Consider the following 20,158-nt stretch of genomic DNA (forward strand, 5'->3'; position numbering starts at 1 on the left):
ATAGTTCTCTCCACTCGTATGTTCTTAGTATTGATGATCAGTTGAAATCTATGTTTACTGCAGCAGAAATTAAAGAGATTGAAAAGGAAAGTGGATTTACTGATATGAGAAAAAGTTTACCTGAATCACTTGCCAGTATCTTAATGAAATTAGAAGGGAAGGTAATAGGCATATATTTTAATGTTTTAACTTCATAAAATTAAGCTTCTTGTATAGAATGATTTCAAATCAATCGACCAAACTTTTCAAGAAATGCACTATGACCGAAGAACTCAACCTGCAGAATACTGGTGTCGCAACAGCATTTTAAACTATTTGGATTTATTTATTGAAAGTGATAATTTTACTCCTTTTGTCACTGAGCAAGATCTTCTGAATGAGATGTATGGATTTTTAAGAAGTACCAAAAACATCAGCAGAACCATAACAGAAACGTAAGTTTTTAGAAATATTTTTTCCGCTTCTGAATACTAACATATCTTCTCTACAGTGGCCGTCAAAGCAGTGCATCCAATAGCAATAAAAATTCACAACGAGAGCTTGGTACCAACCAACAATTAGTACGTCAAGCCAACGGAGATTGTTCCGATCTTACCTTCAAGCACCTTTCTTCGGAGTTAGGTTGTGTAGAAATTGGTTTGGTTGACCATGGAGCAAATGGGACAAAAGAATTGCAAGAATCGAAGTTGAAAAGTCCTAAAATGATGCGAAGCTTTTGCAAGCAGATAATTAACCAATACAAGATCAAAGCGAACAAAATCAAAATTGTGTCGTTCATTATTAATGGTAAGCCAAAACCAAACCTATCAGTAAATTAGTATTATGAGATCATTATCAGCTTATGCTAACCTAGCAATAGGTTCTTTTATCACAGCTCAAGTTATGACATTCACAAAAGGCTCCGTTGGTATTCTGTTTTTCTCTCCTCGTTTGAAGATGCCCGAAAATATTAGTCAAGTACCAGCTTTACTTCCTCCAATCTTGACTTTGGTCTATAACTGTACTTTAATAATCAAAGAAACAGCACAATTATTGAAGGATGAAAGTACGCACGTAAACTTAAATCCTTTCAAAAACAGCGACTATTTCTTCCCCAACAGCTTTGTACCTGAATCAAAAGACTCTTCAAAAAAAAAGAAAGACCTTCTCTCCATAATTTGGTGTTTTTTTTTATTATTATTTTATACACTCTTGTCAATTATTATTCCAATACCTATAATCATTATACATACGATATGTTCAATTTTATTGTTCTTATACATTTTAAATTCGTAATACAAAAAGTATCACCCCTCATATGATTACTCTTATATCTCCTTATACTGTGATGAGTTGGCTTTAAGTTCTCCAAAAATTGCTTATTATAGTTCTTATCTGTGATAATTTTATGATGTTAGATAGGAATATATATAATAGTGATGTACTTAATTGTGCATAGTAAAAAAAAACAAAAGGGACTATAGTGGAGTAGAAGGAGAGTGGGAGGGGGGTAAGTGAGAGGGTAAGTGAGATATACACAATAGAGGGAGAATTTTCAACAACAACAATTTGTTTCTTTACTTGTAATAATAATTTAGGCGACGGTTTTAACATCCATTAATGCTCTATAGAGAAATGGGGATGTGCATTTGAGGGAGAGGTTACTCAAATATGACATTTAACTTTAGTCATTTATTCAGTCGATTTACATTTATATATTTTTATAAAAGAATAATCAAAACGAGAAGAACAATAAGGACAATAATTAAACAACACACACAGTAATCTGATTTGGAATCTATACATACATACATATATATATAATATTAAAACAAAGAGTTATTACCCTACCTTTTTATTCACCTTCTTCTGCTGGTAATGCTTACCCTCTTCTTGCTTCAATACAGTAGTGACTCGTCTCATTGCACGTTTTAGCTTTCCTTCCGATCTTTCAACATCGTCCCCCAAATCATTTAAAAGCCTAGATAAAAAAATAATGGAAATATACTCATTGACATTAAGCACAGGTTTCTTTTAACTATCTATAACTTTATTTACTTACACAACCTGGTCATCAATTTCTCTGTTCATTGTTCCTGCGATGTCCCTTAGGTTCACTAAAGTACCTGCCATATTGTCCAGATGGACATCTTGCTCATGCATCATCATCTAATACCACAAAGCATTTTATTAATACTATTTTATTTTTTCTTTAATATATATATAAATAGATCGAGACACCTTACTGTTTGTTGTGTCCCTTCATCTTCAATAAACCTTTCATTGTGTTCCTGTCTACCAGATTGATATGGATTAGATGTGTCTGGAGATGAGGCGTAACCCTATTATAAACAAACAAGTAAAACCCCCCAAAAAAAGTGATAAGTAAACTGTAAAGACAGAATAACCGACCTTTTGTTTTGTTTTGTTTCATTAAAGTATATAGCAAAACACATACCCATACACACACACATATATATATATATGCGTGATTTCTAGGGAATGTAGTGTACATACCTTGCTTTTAGATCTTTTTGGAGGATTCGACAAGGTGTTGCGGATGGTTTGGATTGACTTGCGAGATTTGGTTAAAAAGGTTCGCCGGTTGTTCATCTCTGCTGCTGTGAGATTAAACTGGTTTGGATTGGCTTGGCATGCTGCAAATGCTTCTTCCAAGTCATCGAGATCCTGCTCAATGGCCTCGAGTGAAGAAGTTAGCTCATCTGCTGTCCACAAAAGTTCTTGATTTTGAGGAGAGGAGACTGTCTGTTGGATGCGTTTCCAGGATGCATACAGAGTGTTTGCATTCACTAAAGCATCAGAAACTTGTCTGATATATAGTTATAAAGAAACAAAGAAACAAAGAATATTATTATTATTATTTTAGAAAGAAAGAAAGAGAGCCAATTATTTGACGTACTGCTTTACAATCAAAAAGGGATCGTCTTCCATAATTCTGGACAATGAGTAATAATGTTGTCTTGATTAATAAAAAGCAGGAATTTATTGTGGAAGTAGTTGTACACCAATTCCTTACTGTTCAATCTCCGTCACCACTTTATTTTTTATTTTAATTTTTTAGGTGGAGGAGGCCCCACATTTTTAGTCACCACTTTAGCACTATAAGTTTATCTACTACAAAATGCAGGCAGTCATATTTTTCCTGAACCTGAAAGAATTTGGAAGTTCCGGCGCAAACTTGGTGTGGACAGACTAAAAGTTCGAAAAAAGTTCAAAAAGGGACGAAACGAGCTCATCTTGAACTTGGGCAATCAGACTAATTTATGACTGACCACACCTTTAAAAAAGTTTAAATTAGTGCAAGTACATTTAGATAAAATTGTGCTTATAATTCCTTCGCTGTCATTAAGTAAAAACCTATTTTTGCAAGTAATTCTAGATCGCACATTCTATGGCACATTGTTTCTATAAAAAATTGATCTTTTTTTGCCCTTTTTTACCCTTTTTTTGGCTTGAAATTATCACAACTCGACACCTTTATTACACGTACTTCCTTAATAGACAACTTCTTCAATAACCCGAATGTCATTTATAGGGCTTATATTTATATAATATTCATCCAATATTCGGCTTGAGCAACAATTTATCAATTGTTTGGAACTTTTGATTACGTCAAACCCGTGAGAACTACGCATTGGATGTTTACCTCTTCGTTTTCTTTTTTTTACCAACAAAAGAAATCGTGTAGAAGGGCCGGTGAAAGACTTGGAGGAATCCTTCTTCACTTCGATGAGAGACCGCGTATAAGAACTTGTCAAGCAAACTAAAACTCAAGATAAAACAAGTGAACTGAAAACAAGCTCCTAAATATAAAAATTCTACCTGTAGCAATAATAGCTAACGTACCACAACTTACCAAGTTTGACAGAAAAGAAATGCGCTCACATATGGAGCACCACCCTGGGATAAAAAATGTTGAAGAATGGAAGTTTGTGTCTCAAAACCTCGACAAAATAGCCGAGGCTGCCATAGGTTCGATCGTAAAAGACATAGCTAAAGAATACTCTTATGCTAATCCACCAAACAAACAGCCTCTTCAGAACGGATCTCCCTCCTATTGTAAAGACATTTGTGTGTACTAGATTACAAGATTCGATGGTTACCTCGACATACTATACCCGTTGCCTTTCGGCACTCGTGAATATGACAATCAGTGAGCTGAGGACTAGCGATTTTTTCTTTGACAACAATGATATCAAGATTAAAAAAGTTCATGGCTTCAACCTCTCAGAATTTCTGCCTTTTGTTATAGCCACCGAGCCAAAACATACTACCCAGCCGCTGGACAAGAATTTAATTGGCTCTAAGCGGTTTGATACTGACTTCAAGTGTCTCTTCACAAGCCAGAATCTGCAAGTCATGTATAGCTACTTTTTGGTGCCTGTGGTGCTAAATAAAACGTTTTAAACGCCATCCCTATGCAGAATAGTCTGTTTTGTTTTTTCAAAGAATCCGGTCTTGATAAACAGAGCTTCTGTCTTGAGGTAGTATCATAATCTGCAATGGTGATGGCTCTTGAAACGTACCTGGTTAACTTCGAGAATGTGTGGGACGGCAAAAAGATAATCAACAAACTTTTGGACAAAGTGGTACTAGTGCTACTTCGCCACCATCTTGCCCGCAATAGAGAATCAAAGCGTATCTCGACCACAACAATAAGGAAACTACCTGGAAAGAAAGACATGAGAAACAATGGGCGTTATGTTTGTCGTGCAGAGAATAAAAAGTTGAAAAAGTTGATACAAAAAAAAGGAAAAGACAGACATATCAGAAGGAGAAAAATGGATCACAAAGATAAATAGCGCAAAGCAGCGTCTAGCAAAGTTAAGGCATACTTTTAAAAAAGTAAAGTGGAAACATCTTTTATTGATTGGAAATTTTTAACTAATGCTTCATTTTATTATAGAAGATAAGCCAAATGCTGAATGATAGACAGGAAGTTTCTGCAGAACACAAGCTCGTTGTTCAGAACTTGAACATCGCGGAAGAACAGCAAGTTTTTCTGGAAGATGAGAGTACTTTGGATTATGATGTTCCGGAAAGGAGGTTGAATCAACTCGAGTCCATAATCAAACACTTGGTATTCAGCAATTATACACCCATATATTTAGAAGACGTCAGACATCAGTCTCCTGAGACCTCCACGGCCGAGCAGTCAGTATGCTCGTTGATCTGCAGTACGTTGAAGAAGTCCTTACCTCCGAAAAAGCAATATCATGTAATTGCGTATCAGATCTATTTCTGTATCTTCGCAAACGACGTTCTTAAATAGGCACACTATACAAAGTTTACTCGCGCATTATGTCCTTCAACATCATTCTCGTCATCGAGTGCACTACACCTGGATTCAGTTGCATAATATCAGTTATTGATCCAGAATATGGATCAAGAAAATTTGGAAGAACCATCATCACATACCAACCAGCAAGAAAAGAAAGGATATAATAGGGATGATCTGATAGGGCCTCAAGACAAATCGCACCAAAACGAAGATGCCACATTTAACGCAGTATTTGATATGGGAGAGATTTAGAAAGCATGTGAATCGTATGGTCTATCTTTTGCACATCGGATAACATGTCTACCAGGAATGAAAACAGTGCGATTATCGGGATCAAGAGTAAAATCCTATTGCACCATAAAGGAGGAGACAAAACAGTCATATAAAGCACGTATTTTAAGCAACCCAAGCATTATACAAGAAGGACAAAAAAAACAAATGATGCTCTTTTTTCTGAATTTCAAATCTTAACAGAAGAAGTCAAGACACTTGAATCTGCCCATAAAAGAGGGCTAGAGTTGCTAAAAGATAATAATTTCCAAAAGAAAACCAAGGAATGCAAATAAAATTAGGGGGCAACAGATGACAAGGATCAGTTATACCGGACAACTGAACAACATAAAAAATCGAGATATAGATATGATATAACGGTTAGCAAGATCAGAAACGAACTCGCCGAAAAAAGACAACAGCTATATTTTCGACAGATGACAATTTGCTTCAAATCAAAGCTCCATAATGTTAAAGATGTCCCTCAAGATACCAGAACCCCAATTGGGAAATGCGACAAAGGTGTGACTAAGACGGAGGACCGAACTGTTGTGAATCCTGGTGACTTTAACTATGAAGGCACTGACAATGGCCTGGTGAATATGACAACATCAATACCGATGTCGTTACAAAGAATGAAATTTCACCTAAAGCTTTTCAACTATTACATCGCGTTAAGCAAGGACTCTAAGGAAGACAGTATCGGCTCGAATCTATCTAAAGAAGTATACAAATGAAGGGAAAAAGATCCTCTTAATAGAAGATTCAATGAGAGAAATGGAGTCGACCCCAGTTACTTCTATTGACATGACCATCAGAAACTTTCGTGATAAATACGATCAACGACGAAGACTACGGGATTTTTAAAATTCTCCGAAAATCATCAGCCAAAAAAGACATGTACAAATCCAACATCTTTATCGCCATCACCTCTGCCGACAAGAGAGACTGAGGCTTAAGCGTTCAGAGAGTAATAGTGTGTTACCAATATTAGTATTGTATTCGATTTTTATCAACGCACATTTTTTTGGCTCAACAGATAAGTCCTCCTCTAAAAAGCCCTGGATACTCTTTATTGGTGATCGGGGGACCGATGTCGGTTCTCGAATCAAATGCTTTATAAAGTATGGTGGTAAGTGAAAGCAGAAGGTACATGGAGAGGCAGCCAATATCTGCTTCACAAATGAGTGCAAGTCCTCCCAAACGTGTATATTCTACTTCTCACTTTTAATCAACCCGGGGGATTTCTGGCAAGAAGAAAGGACGTTACAAAGTCAACAAAAGCACCTTTCTTTGTACCAATCCTCTGTGCATAACTGTCAAGAATCGTTGTGCAAGTAAGCCGAGAGATGCACTTCCAGCTCTCGCCATTGCGCTGGTAGGCTTAAGCTCAGCTATGTTTGGTGCCGCGCCACCTCCTTTTTACAACGTCAGTCAGATAACTATCGAACATTGTACAACAATAGAATCTGACTTATGTACACAAAGTGACGATTTGGCTGCTACGTTGTAGCTCTAGAGGTAAATAACATTGTATAGTACCAATGCCTGTATAAATCTTTAATTTATTAATTATTATTATTATCATTTCTTTATATATATATATATATATAAAGAGCTGCCCATTTGTTGTGGGAAATAAAGGCACTCACTTTAGCATCATCATCAGTATGATTATTAGCAGTGATAGGATTATTAGAAGAGAAAAGTATTTTAGGTTGTCTTTAAAACTATCGTCTATTTTTATTTAACTGGTTTCATTTTTTAGATAGTCTTCTTTTTAAAAGTAAAGAAGAGTAACATTACTATTACTATTACTAATAATAATGATACTAAGTAGAAGAATAAGGAAGAGTATGGTGGGATCATATTGAATAAAGACATTCACTTGTTACATATATATGTGTGTGTGTGCGTGCATTTATGATATTTAGCATAGATATCTTTGTAGTGAGTAACATGATTATTAAAAATGGTGCATATAACTAAAGCACACTTGCAAAAAGAAAGAAAGAAAGAGTATAAATGATTTACATTCACAGATAAAAATTCACATGAATGCTTCCTTCAATCGATATTTACACACACATATATATATATTTGTATGAAAATCCTCACCTTTGTTTCTCGAGTCTATCGGTATCAGGGTAATAATAAGAATAGTAGTAAAAGACTCGCGCCATATATATATATTAATAGTAATAATAAGAACAATTATTTGGTCAGTAATTGGTCAATTATAAAGAGTGGTAACATCAGATAAATAAGCTTTTTTTGTTTGATTTCATTATTCGATATTTTTGTTGGACTGTCATGGCAACAAATGTGATTTAATTTAAGAGTAATCATACTATAAATATATATATATATTTCATACATCTTTTTACCCAAGAAGAAAAAAAATGTCATTGAGATCTTACGTCATTATGAACAGTCACTTGAATCCATTGGTTTTGTCGGAAGAGAGAGAAAAAAGGAAGAAAAGGGAAAAGAAAAGAGGGGATAAAAGGCAGTGTCAGTGGCAGCGGTACTTAAGGATTACTTAATGTTACTTTGCACCGAAACCTATTTTATTTTACCTATTTAATAATAATAATTTGTGCTTCACTCATTGATGTGCAAAAAAAAGTCTTCTTGACTTTAGAAAAAAAAAAAGCTCCTGTTCGCAATACAATAATACAAAAAAAAAGTAAAATAAAGAAGAATAAGAATATCTCATGCTTTTAAAATACAAAAATCATTACTTCATATACTGCTGCTGTTAATATTACTACCATTAGCTATTTTACATAGCCTGATTATATAAAAAATACATTTGTTGCACGTTGGTGCTTTGAGTGTAGTGTGACCCCACCTTTTAGGTGGTCACAATGGTCTAGAAATAGGAAGTGCCTATACAAAAATAAACGAGACCCTTTTTACAGTCCAACACACGCGTGACCACAAGACCCCCAATTTATTCTAATTAGTCAAGGTTCGATCGTACAAGGATTTTCCCGAAGTGTGTAGTACGGCAGTCAAAGGGTTACAAAGTGAACTTCAGTAATAATAGTATAGTGGAGTCAATCTGTTACACATTATTAATTTTTTGTGTCATCTATTTTTTTTTGTTTAAAAACACGCCACCCCAAAAGACTACAGGCCAGGGTCCTAGCCATGACAACCAAGGGACAATTATGTAATACAAAAATAACCAATCATTAGCACTCAAACTGCTTATGAAAGCTTTATTTCCATGTCCGGATTTTGTTGTTTACACCCTTTGCCAAAATGATGTCGCAAGAAAAAAAAATTAAAGTGTCGCACTTTTTTAAAAAACAGTGTCGCATGTTTTTAGAAAAGAGTGTCGCATGTTTTTAGAAAAGAGTGTCGCATCTAAAAAAAAATAGTCGTACTTTTCAAATACTGGATTTTGCAGTCATTTTGCATCGGTGCGATACCATGTCGATTTTTTTTGCATCTGGCTAAGAGATATTTTTGGATTACATCTGTCGACGATCGATGAGTTTCTTCAAACGATGTGTAAATGAAAAGAGAAATCCCTAACCCATAGGTCAAAAAGCGTAAAAGCATAAAGTAAAATAACGTCAACAACTCCATTGTAATCTTAGTTTGGACGCCACCCGAAATTAAAAAAATGGGCGTTTCAAATCCTTTTTTTTGGAGACACTGTCTGTTTACCTCTTTCCTCAAATTGCGAAGACAACGAGTAAGGCAAATAGAATGCAAAAACCCAAGTTAAAACTTATTAACAGTGCCTTCTTTTTTTTCTAGTACCAGAAGAGCTGCTACAATACAAATTGCCAGGCGACTATATACCTGGTACGGATCAAATTAGCAAATTCGTGGCTAAGAATCAGTTTACTATCGACCTGATCACCACCTCGCTTCTGAGCGTTCCTGCAGGCACCTACACGACCGGTGACAGCATGTTTATCGATGGTACAGAGTGTGACACTTTCTATTTGCCTCGTTCAACAGAACTTGTCAACTTATCTTTTTTGTTTGTAGGGAGTTTTGTGCTAAAGAGGGTTGGTGAGCCTCTATTGCTGCGGAGCAAAAGAGGACGCCACGGCTTTTGTTTTGAATTTTATTTGTTATATGATGTTTTTTGAGAGGTCTGAATTTTCTAAAGGGAGGGATTGGAACAGCCCAAGAAAGCACATCCCGTAGTCACGTCTTCGCGAAGAGATAGGACAGATCTGAAGTCTTCTTGGCTCAACCAGTGGGGGAAAGTGACCCAAAGTCAAACAGGAAACAATTGGGAGAACATGCTGAATTGCAGCGAAAACGAGAAGAGATAGCGTAGAGATTGACCGAGATGGATGAAGAGAATGACCGAGAGGGTGGGTTTAAAGAGTGACCAAGAGGATGGGTGGGGACATAGAGGGGGACCGTTAAATATTGACTAACTCTTCATACTATCTTCCCCGACCAAAGTGAGATATGTGCGAAAGAGCCGTGTCTTGCCAACTTATCCCCTGTATTAGTGGAAATACAGCACACGATGACACATGTGTTTATGTGCCGAGCCGTCCAGTACTGCCTGAATGTGTACAGGCGTTTCCACATCTTCCCAATCCTACTCATCGTCTGTACCTCAAAAACGGAATCCAAAGCCCTCGGGGAACTCTTCAAACCTATCCAAAACAAGTCTTACCTCCTGGAAACACCTTGCTGCCACTTTGCAACTAATTGCTTCATGCTGACCAAACAGAGTATCAATCCTTTCATCGACAATCTTGATATAAATGCATTGGACCCTTTGGTTGCCTTTGCCCATTTTTTGACGTCTGGTCAGCAAAGCATCATCAGCATTGACCGATGGGACGACCCAACTGTCACAAAATTGTACTTGGTCGCTATGGAAATGGTCAAAAAGGACAGGGAGGCAGAGAATGACAAAGTGGAAGCCTTACAAACGATTTGTCAAGCAACACAAATTCAATTTGAGAAAATATTATCGACCATTTTCGACAACCCCAAGCAAGCGCAAAGATACGCAGATGCAGGGCGACATTATAGCGCGAGTCTCAAAAGGAAGTACGATGCAATGAAACAGGGATCAAGCAACACACCGCCAGAAGCAACAACACCAATGGAGCTTTCTAAAGTCTTTGATGGTGCTTCTTGTTCTACAAATTTCAAAAATGAAAAGTTGGTTGTATTTGTCAATACTTGGAAACAAAATAACAATGGTCGAATGAATTGGTCTGCCTGTTGGGAAGAAGGAAAGAAGAAGGGCCTGTTCACAGAGTACTCGAATAGCCATAGTTTGAAGAATATATACCACAAAATGAAAAACGATTCCTAATCACTATCAGCACCGTTAATATAAAAAAAAATAGCAATTGTTAAAAAGAGCTATCAGCCAGGGCTACTCCGATTTTTTTATCTCGTGAACTCAAAAAAAATAAAAATACAAAAATTCGTTTCAAAATTGGTTTTTTCATACCTTACCAATTTCTTTTTTCTGTGACGACGATGTTGACGTTATTTTACTTTACGCTTTTACGCTTTTTGACCTATGGGTTAGGGATTTCTCTTTTCATTTACACATCGTTTGAAGAAACTCATCGATCGTCGACAGATGTAATCCAAAAATATCTCTTAGCCAGATGCAAAAAAAAAATCGACATGGTATCGCACCGATGCAAAATGACTGCAAAATCCAGTATTTGAAAAGTACGACTATTTTTTTTTAGATGCGACACTCTTTTCTAAAAACATGCGACACTGTTTTTTAAAAAAGTGCGACACTTTAATTTTTTTTCTTGCGACATCATTTTGGCAAAGGGTGTATTACCGAAGGGGACCCTTTTTGGGTCCTTTTTTTTGCTGGTTAGTTGGTCACAGATTGTGTTATCATTATACATTAATGTATATATATATTCTTTGTACCGTCATTGATATTATACCTAGGAAGATTAGCTGGAATTGTTATATCTATAAATTGGTAAAAGAATGGCAAACGAATATGAATATCTATTTACAACAGAGAAAGAGAGCGTTTTACAGGAAATGGGGGTAGGTAGTTATGGTAACCAAGGTGAACCAAGGATTATGTACAAACACAGACCCTGAAGGGCACAAAATAATATAAAATATATAGAATATAAAATGGACTATTCTTATTTATTTATTAATGAAAAGGAAAATGAATTTTTTTCTTTTTTGTACAATGTCCGTCTTTGTCTTGTGTCTGGGGTCTGATTGGGTCATCAGTCTTTGGACCCGCGAGGCGGACCTTTTTTTTTTGAAGTCTTGAAACATATATAAAAAGGCCCTATTTTTGCTCACCTTTGTTATCCTGTTTTAGTACCTTACTTGTTTACCCCTCCATTTTATATAAGTATATCTATCTATCTATTCATTATGAGACTGATTATCCGTGAAGACTATGAAGAAGTAGCCCACTACATCGGTGAGTACATTTAATGAGGAACAATAGCAGTAATAGATAATCAATTTGCTTATCATGGTATCTTATTCTATCTGTTTCTTGTATAGCAAACTACATCAAGGAGCGTATCAACCAGTTCCAGCCGTCAAGCGAACGTCCCTTTGTCTTGGGTCTTCCTACTGGATCGTCGCCTATTGGTGTCTACAAGAAGCTTGTCGAGTTGTACAAGTCAGGCGAATTGAGCTTCCAAAACGTCGTTACCTTTAATATGGACGAGTACGTCGGCCTTCCCCGTGACCACCCCGAATCCTACCATTCCTTTATGTGGAAGAGTCTGTTTATGCATGTCGATATAGTCCCAGAGAATGTCCACATCCTTGACGGTAATGCTCCGGATCTGGATGAAGAGTGCAAGAAGTTTGAGGCCGACATTGCACGCGTTGGTGGCATTGAACTCTTCTTGGGTGGTATTGGTCCCGATGGTCACATTGCCTTTAACGAGCCTGGTTCTTCTCTTACATCACGCACCCGTGTCAAGACCCTTGCCTATGAGACCATCATTGCCAACGCTCGTTTCTTTGATGGTGATATCAGCAAGGTTCCCAAACTTGCCTTGACTGTTGGTGTAGCGTAAGTACTTAATGCATCATAAAAATACAAGACAAGTACATGCTGTCTGTCTGCTGGCTCATTTGTGTGAAAGAGATTAAATGAATGTGGGGCATTCTAACCAATATGTTGTTCTGTAGTACTGTAATGGATGCTCGTGAGGTTGTTGTTATCATTACTGGTGCTCACAAGGCTATTGCTCTGGCAAAATGTATCGAGGACGGTGTCAATCACATGTGGACTGTTTCTGCTATCCAGATGCACCCCAAGGGTTTGATTGTGTGTGACGAAGATGCTACCTTGGAATTACACGTAAAGGTAGGACAAGGAACACCTCATCTACATATATATATATATATACAAAAGATTATGATGATTTTAACCCAAAGTGACTTACTTTATATTTATATATGATTTTTCTTTATTATTATTAAATTAGACTGTAAAATATTTCAAATCTATCGAGCACGTCCATCACTCACTTATTGGTGCTGAAAACCTCTCACTTCAGGGTAAGTTGGTTTATTCTACAAAGAAACCAGATCAGATATTTATATATCAATTTCTTATATTGTTTTTATTTATTTATTTATTTATATATATAAATGCAACATTTTTTGTTTGTGTCTTATAGGTGGCGTTAAACAGCTCAGAAGCCCAGTTAGCAACGACCGCCCTCAGACACCCTTTGAGTAACGAAGTGTACTAATAATAATAATAATTAAAGCAACATATTCCCCTCCCCTCCTCCAACCTTCACCTTTACCTATTCTCTTGTCTTCTTACTTAGCAGAGCTTAAAACCATCCTTTTTTCTTTTATTCTTCTTCTATAGCTTCATATGTACATCCTATATAAATATTTATTTATATATATACAATTTATACAATTTATACACCCTTTTCCTTGTTTTTTTTTTATATATAAATATATATTATATATTATATATATATTTTAAAAATAAAAATAAAATAAAAAAACATATATATAATATAAATTAATCCAAAGTGACTGGTTCTCAAACGTCACGAGCAAACATAAAGTCAACATATTTCATTCTCCGTATGATATTAACAGAAAATGACTAAATTTCTTTCCTTGCTTAGTTTTTCTCCTTCATCTTTTTTTTTATATATTTTATATAATACACATATACATCATTACTACCATTACTACTATTGTTGTACGACTATACATACAAACACGTATAAAGAAATATATAGACCTATATATCTTTGTAAACACCTTTACGAAAATCTAAACACACGCAGAGATATACATACATACATATATTATATACAGAACAATTCAAGACAAAGACAAAGAAAAAAGAGAAATAAGAAAAAGAAGAAGAAGAACAACGAATTACTTCGAATGATGGAAGTAGCGACCGCCCCACCAACAGAAAAGCCATCTTGGCCAGAGAAAGATAGCCGTGATCCTGCTTCTCAAGGAACTGGATCCAATGCCACACCAACGCCTGGAGCATTCGCACTCGGACGTCCTGCTGGTAGACCTTCTTCAAGGCCACCCAGTGGGGTTGCTGGAGAAGGCAATGTGCCATTCTCAAAAATGGTTTTTGATGGAAAACGAATGAGAAAAGCAATCCAACGACGAACAGTAGATTATAATCACAGCATAGCACGATGGATGCAGGTATGTTTCTCTCTTTCCTTTTCTTCCTTTTCTTCTTTATATATGTATGTCTATATGCATACATATTATTTGTATTTTCATTCCATTCGTTTCAATGATTCGAAATCCTAGTATAAATGTTTCTCTTCAACAATTAAATCATTAGTCAAAAAAAAACAAAAACGATAGTAAAGAAGTGTATATCTAAAGGCATAGAGACAGAGACAAACAGACAGACAGACAGAGAAAGAGAGACATATAAATACATGGCTTTGTTGTAATAAAACTGAAAAAGAAAAAAAAACAAAAAATTGTATTCGTTGTATACATATATATATATATGTGTGTGTGTCTATGTGTCTATGTGTCTATTTGCCTATATATAAATTTCCTTTTACTTCTCTTTCTCCTTATGCTCCTTCTCCTGTTCCTACTTCTCTTCTCCTTTATATATATATATATATATATACTTGATGCATTTGGAATGAATGCTGATATATTGTACCGAATTCCCTTTTTATATCTTTATATATATGTGCTGGTGTGTATACATTCACATACATTTACATATACATATACAAACACGAAATGTGTACGTACCTATGCTTTGCTTTGAATTGCAATTACATCCTTTTAGGAACGCGTGTGGATACGTGACCGAAGAGATATTCGATACCTGAGACCAGATGATAACTTTGTGGTGGGCGTAAGTAAATAACCAATTCCAATTCAAATATCAATTCCATACCCAAAGACAATTCCCAAAAAAAGAAAGACGTAAAGAAATAATTAGAAAGAGAAAGATACTGCTTGTATTGAAAAACAAGTATATTTTTATATATATCAAATTCACTTTTATAAAATTACTTACATGGACTCTTACATATACACACACACATACACACACACACACATATATATATATATATATATATATACCAATTCCCGTACCCGCACACAACCATATTTATATATCTACACATATCTACATATACACACACACATACATATAATAAACATACCATCTATACATACATCTCTATACATCTATAAATCTATACATATATATCTATTTATCAATATATCCATATATCTATCTATACATATGTCTATATGAACATATATATATATATATATATATATATATATATATATACATATACATACAAACATATATATATATCTATATATATATATATATTAGCTACTGGCGCCAGCAGGCTATCTCGATCATCCTGTCAATGCAGTAACCACCAAGTTTGTTCATACTTCTACGAATAAAGTCCGGTTTCCAGTTAATGTAGTCCGGGTACGTTTGTCGCCTTCGTCTTCGTAGTATCCGATTTCCGTATTATTGTATTTACATTCACAGATATATATATATATATATCTAATATTAATAAACGCTTTCAGTGGACTCCCGAAGGACGTCGTTTGATTACAGGCTCATCTAGCGGTGAATTCACCCTATGGAACGGCTTGACTTTTAACTTTGAAACCATACTACAGGTGAGAAATAAACGAATATACACACAAATCATACCAAATATTCATTTAATAATTCTTCTTATTTTCAATTAAATTATACTGCTCCCTTCCTATATATATATATACATTTATTGTCGATAGGCTCACGATTCCGCAGTGCGTGCCATGAATTGGTCCCACAATGACGACTGGATGGTCACCGCAGACCACAGTGGTGTTATCAAATATTGGCAATCGAATATGAGCAATCTACACAAGTTTACAGGTCATAATGAGGCCATTAGAGATCTAACGTAAGTTGTCGTACAAACAAACCATGATAGTTTCAATCTTTTGATCTCTCTAACTAACTAAAAAATATAATCATTAGATTTGCACCATCAGACACAAGATTTGCTACCTGCTCAGACGATTCACTCATCAAGATTTGGGATTTCAATACAAGCAAAGAAGAGAAAACCTTGACAGGTCACGGTTGGGATGTAAAATGTATAGACTGGCATCCCTACAAAGCACTCTTGGCTTCCGGAAGTAAAGACAATCTAATTAAATTGTGGGATCCAAAGACAGCCAAGAATATCACAACATTGTAAGTCTTTTTTTTCAGGTTTTCCTTTCTTCATACATACATACCAATATACCTTAGAATAAATAAATAAAAATAATGTCTCTTATGCCGTTATATTATCTCCAAAGAATAGTCTTTTGTGTATATGTGTTAGGTTGACGTATACATGTATTTATTTATATATGCGTATGTATTTGTTTGTAGGCATGGACATAAAAATACTGTCTTAGCGCTCGAGTGGAATCAGAATGGCAACTGGCTTGTCACTGCAGGTAGAGATCAACTGGTAAAAGTGTACGATATTCGTATGATGAAGGAATTCCAGATCTTCAGAGGCCATAAGAAAGAAATTTGCTGTAAGTTTATCATATTATGTTATATCATATCATACTATACCATTTTTTTTTCTTATAACAATATTTAACCTAATATGCTCTTCTTTTTTATCACAAGCTGCCAAATGGCATCCTCAGCATGAGCGACTTCTTGCTACTGGTGGTTCAGATGGTTCATTAATGTTCTGGTTAACAGGGTAATTATTATAGATAATATTATTTTCTACTTGGTATTTAGTACATTTCCACTACGCATATATATATTCAACTCATTATATACGTATATTTATATAATAGACAAGATGCACCAATTGGAGAGCAAGAGTTGGCCCATGAAAACCACATCTGGTCCCTCGATTGGCATCCAGTAGGACACATCCTAGTCTCTGGGTCCAACGACCACACAACTCGGTTCTGGACACGACCCAGACCTGGAGAAACGAACGATGACAAATTCGACTCTAGCCAACATCGTAACGATGAGCCAGAAAAGAATGAAGAAGAAAGCAGAAGCTTTGCAGAACCACCTCCATTTAGACCCCATGGTGCGCCTGGGCCAAGTCGCATTGAGCCCCCACCATTCCGTCCTGCCAATGCCCAGCGCCAAGACCCAGGAGACATACCTTTTAGACCGCCCTTTAGAGCCCACAACGGATCTCTTGGGAATGGGCCGATTGGATTAGGACTAGGTTTAGGATTAGGATTAGGGGGAGGATTAGGGGGAAAAGGAAGTGGGAATAATAGTAGTGGGGGTGGAGGACCTCTTGGTGGAGGGGGACCGCTTGGTGGTGGACCGCTCGGTGGACCCCTTAATGGCCCTCCGTTTGGTAAAGACATGTCATTGAAGGACATGGGTTTCAAGGACTTGGGTTTCAAGGACATGAGTTTCAAGGACATGGGTTTCAAGGACATGGGTTTCAAGGATATGGGTTTCAAGGACATGGGTTTCAAGGACATGGGTTTCAAGGACATGGGCTTTAGACCACCAATGCAACAGCAGCAACAGCAACAGCAACAGCAACACATGCGACATTCTGGAAATTTTAATGATGGACCTGGGAATTTCCGCACTATGTCCCATGGAGATGGCCCTCGCAACGATGGCCCTCGCCATGACAACCCTCGCCACGACGGAGGTCCACGCCACGATGGAGGTCCCCGTCATGGAGGACCTATGGCTCCTCGTCACCACCAACAACAGCAACTACAACAGCAACATAATAACAACAACAACAACAACAACAACAATAATAATAATAATAATAATAATAATAATAATCCAATGGGTGGACCACGTAATATGCAGCGCCAATTACCTATGGGAAACATGCCTCTTCAACCACCTCGTAACATGCCTGGCTACAGACCTCCTCCTCCAATGATAAACCCTAATGGTGGCGGTGGCGGTGGCGGTGGAGGTGGAGGCGGCGGCGGTCGTTACAACGATCTCAACTCTGGTGGAATACCTTTCCAACCGCGCCCACCTTTCCATCCTTCACGCCCACCAATGCAACAGCAACAACAGCCACAGCAACAACAACCCATGCACCATCAAGCTGGACCCCCACTTCAAGGAAACGCGGGCCGGCCGGTACCTATGGGAGCCAAGCGCCAATTCCCAGAACAAGATGAACCCAATTATCGTCCCCCTCCTCCATTTGCTCAAAGAACCAAGAAGACACGAAGATGGAATTAAACATATATATATATAAAGAAATAAATAATGATGAAAAATGAAACCAAAAGAAAGAAAATTGTTTATTAAGATTATAGTGTTTTTTTTTGTTTTTTGTTTTTTACATGGTTATACACACACATAAATATAGGCATGATCTGATATGATACGAGATGTATTTATAAAGAAGATCGTTGAAGAAAAAAGGCAACATTTTTCAAGAGTTTGGTTAAATTAATATGGCAGAAATAAATACATTTGGTGTGAGTAGCCTAAAAAGTTAAGAATGAGCTTAGTAAATCAGATTAATTTAAGACTGTCCACACTTTTTTTTTAAAAAAAAAATCGAAATTTTAAACACAGGGACTTGTCCAATTTTTTTTTGAGAAAGTTTTAAATTAATGCTAAAATATTATTGGAGTACAATTCGTATATCGTCTAGGAATAATCCGTGTTGTGATATCGGACAAAGGGTAGGTATTGAGGAGTTCGAGAGGGATGAATGTGGGGTAGTCTGGCTCAGGAACGGAAAATTATGGAAATATCTGAAATTAAGTATGCGTGGGGTGGTGTAAGGTGGATTATGATGTACTGGTAGAGAGCTTCTCACATGGGTTTTGTTAATATTTTTCCCAGGGATGGTAGGTACGTTATTGTTGTAAGTCTTCAGCCTTTCACTCAGTGTTGTCAGCTAAAGACTTAATGAAGTGTAGCTATGGTTTCTCTAATCTCGCTCAGGAATCTCTCAATATACCATCTTACAACAAAGCAAAGGAAAAAAAGAATTGATTTTTATTAAGGTGGCCTGCGACTCTGTTTATTATTCTACTTACTGTAGGGGTCACATCAAATTTAGATATTAAGGCATATTCCACGTCTCTTCCTACGGACAGACCGTTTATGACTGAACAGAAAAATAGTCTCATTATTCTACATAGTGCTTAGCTAAAAAGCAATATTATTGACTGGTTTCTACATTTATATTTGTTTAGAGTTTTTGGTTGAGTACCCCTTGTAACGAAAGTCCAATAGACGGTTTGTTAATTTGCCTTTAGGAAATTTGTTATTAAACATGTTGTATAGATTGACTACAGCTTTATTGAATACACATGCTTTAAATGGTAGCTTAAATAAAATGAATGATCAAGGATATACATTACTCATTTTTTCCTTTAATTTTCTTGTTCTTATATTACTTTACAGCATTAAATTTATTGGGTCTTGTACGAGCCTTTAATAACGACAGATTATTTTCTTTTAAAGAAATTTATATGTGTATTGAATAGAATGATTTTATGGAATCAGAAACACATAATCTTCTAGACAAACTAACTCCTACTACACAAAGCTTTCATGATAGTAACTGGAATTTTACTTGGTGTTCTTTTTCGGAGGGTTATAGTAAAGCTATACATATTTTACTTGAAATTTTTCTTTAAAAAAAAAGGGGACTTGGTACTTCAAGCCAAATGAGCTCTTGGTAATCCCGGTATTAATTTAACCTTTATTTCCTTACATAGATAACAGAGATCTATTATAGGCAAAGGTGTTGCGTATGCTTTATCCAATTTTAGTAAAGCTAAAAGAGAAGAATAGAAGGATAACTAGGCCATTAGATCACTCCCAGTAATAATCCAGCTTTTTTCATTAACCATGTAGAGTTTATACCCAAAGAGACTCTATACTGAAGACTTTCTTATTTAATCTAAGCCATTTAATCTTTATAGTCAATCTACTTAATTAATTATATAACTATCTGGAATATTAAACCTTAAAAATTGTGATATGAAGGTGACTATAGAGAAGAAAAAAAGCAAAAAATAAAAAAGTATAAATTGATAATCTAAAAGACTGTTTATAGTGTCAGTATCATTTTCATTCTACAAGCATCTTAC

General features: G+C 36.0%; 7 protein-coding genes across 7 annotated transcripts; 5 read left to right on the plus strand and 2 right to left on the minus strand.

Annotated features, from left to right (window-relative positions):
* Positions 1 to 1,671: 1,671 nt before the first annotated feature.
* Positions 1,672 to 2,936, minus strand: PHYBLDRAFT_124383 (hypothetical protein). The gene is made up of 6 exons (XM_018428988.1): positions 2,900 to 2,936; positions 2,497 to 2,809; positions 2,226 to 2,321; positions 2,042 to 2,148; positions 1,866 to 1,960; positions 1,672 to 1,777 (listed from the first exon to the last, which is right to left on the minus strand). Exons 1-6 carry the CDS (start codon positions 2,929 to 2,931, stop codon positions 1,701 to 1,703), a joined length of 720 nt encoding a protein of 239 aa, XP_018292145.1. The 5' UTR covers positions 2,932 to 2,936; the 3' UTR covers positions 1,672 to 1,700.
* Positions 2,937 to 3,875: 939 nt separating this feature from the next.
* On the plus strand, positions 3,876 to 5,272 carry PHYBLDRAFT_63943 (hypothetical protein; the record flags this gene model as incomplete). The annotated part of the gene is made up of 3 exons (XM_018441206.1): positions 3,876 to 4,059; positions 4,091 to 4,356; positions 4,907 to 5,272. 3 exons carry the CDS (start codon positions 3,876 to 3,878, stop codon positions 5,270 to 5,272), a joined length of 816 nt encoding a protein of 271 aa, XP_018292146.1.
* Positions 5,273 to 5,478: 206 nt separating this feature from the next.
* Positions 5,479 to 6,244, plus strand: PHYBLDRAFT_158622 (hypothetical protein; the record flags this gene model as incomplete). Its single annotated transcript, XM_018433824.1, has 2 exons — positions 5,479 to 6,133; positions 6,199 to 6,244. Exons 1-2 carry the CDS (start codon positions 5,989 to 5,991, stop codon positions 6,240 to 6,242), a joined length of 189 nt encoding a protein of 62 aa, XP_018292147.1. The 5' UTR covers positions 5,479 to 5,988.
* A 2,944-nt stretch (positions 6,245 to 9,188) lies between these two features.
* Positions 9,189 to 10,865, plus strand: PHYBLDRAFT_167533 (hypothetical protein; the record flags this gene model as incomplete). Its single annotated transcript, XM_018435663.1, has 3 exons — positions 9,189 to 9,288; positions 9,326 to 9,586; positions 10,042 to 10,865. The coding sequence occupies 3 exons, from the start codon at positions 9,189 to 9,191 to the stop codon at positions 10,863 to 10,865; spliced, it is 1,185 nt and encodes a 394-aa protein (XP_018292148.1).
* Positions 10,866 to 11,917: 1,052 nt separating this feature from the next.
* On the plus strand, positions 11,918 to 13,518 carry PHYBLDRAFT_38196 (hypothetical protein). The gene is made up of 5 exons (XM_018440103.1): positions 11,918 to 11,975; positions 12,062 to 12,584; positions 12,704 to 12,881; positions 13,003 to 13,075; positions 13,198 to 13,518. Exons 1-5 carry the CDS (start codon positions 11,927 to 11,929, stop codon positions 13,257 to 13,259), a joined length of 885 nt encoding a protein of 294 aa, XP_018292149.1. The 5' UTR covers positions 11,918 to 11,926; the 3' UTR covers positions 13,260 to 13,518.
* A 616-nt stretch (positions 13,519 to 14,134) lies between these two features.
* Positions 14,135 to 17,159, plus strand: PHYBLDRAFT_19466 (hypothetical protein; the record flags this gene model as incomplete). The annotated part of the gene is made up of 9 exons (XM_018439704.1): positions 14,135 to 14,218; positions 14,835 to 14,903; positions 15,402 to 15,506; positions 15,611 to 15,706; positions 15,827 to 15,978; positions 16,056 to 16,274; positions 16,458 to 16,609; positions 16,707 to 16,785; positions 16,886 to 17,159. Coding segments are annotated over 9 exons (1,230 nt in total), but the record flags the coding sequence as incomplete, so codon positions are not given.
* Positions 17,160 to 18,675: 1,516 nt separating this feature from the next.
* Positions 18,676 to 19,189, minus strand: PHYBLDRAFT_167536 (hypothetical protein; the record flags this gene model as incomplete). The annotated part of the gene is made up of 2 exons (XM_018435664.1): positions 18,676 to 18,954; positions 19,097 to 19,189. 2 exons carry the CDS (start codon positions 19,187 to 19,189, stop codon positions 18,676 to 18,678), a joined length of 372 nt encoding a protein of 123 aa, XP_018292151.1.
* Positions 19,190 to 20,158: the final 969 nt, after the last annotated feature.

This window comes from Phycomyces blakesleeanus (genome assembly GCF_001638985.1).
Source record: "Phycomyces blakesleeanus NRRL 1555(-) unplaced genomic scaffold PHYBLscaffold_9, whole genome shotgun sequence".
NCBI classification, from domain to species: Eukaryota; Fungi; Mucoromycota; class Mucoromycetes; order Mucorales; family Phycomycetaceae; genus Phycomyces; species Phycomyces blakesleeanus.

Coding starts and splice junctions, on each gene's coding strand:
- PHYBLDRAFT_124383 (XM_018428988.1), bottom strand. CDS start 2,931: ATGGAAGACGATCCCTTTTTGATTGTAAAGCA. Junction 2,322..2,496: donor CAAAAAGATCTAAAAGCAAG/GTATGTACACTA, acceptor TGTTTATAATAG/GGTTACGCCTCATCTCCAGA. Junction 1,778..1,865: donor TGTATTGAAGCAAGAAGAGG/GTAAGCATTACC, acceptor ATGTATGTATAG/ATTCCAAATCAGATTACTGT.
- PHYBLDRAFT_38196 (XM_018440103.1), top strand. CDS start 11,927: ATGAGACTGATTATCCGTGAAGACTATGAAGAAGTAGCCCACTACATC. Junction 12,585..12,703: donor GCCTTGACTGTTGGTGTAGC/GTAAGTACTTAA, acceptor GTTGTTCTGTAG/TACTGTAATGGATGCTCGTG. Junction 13,076..13,197: donor TGAAAACCTCTCACTTCAGG/GTAAGTTGGTTT, acceptor TGTGTCTTATAG/GTGGCGTTAAACAGCTCAGA.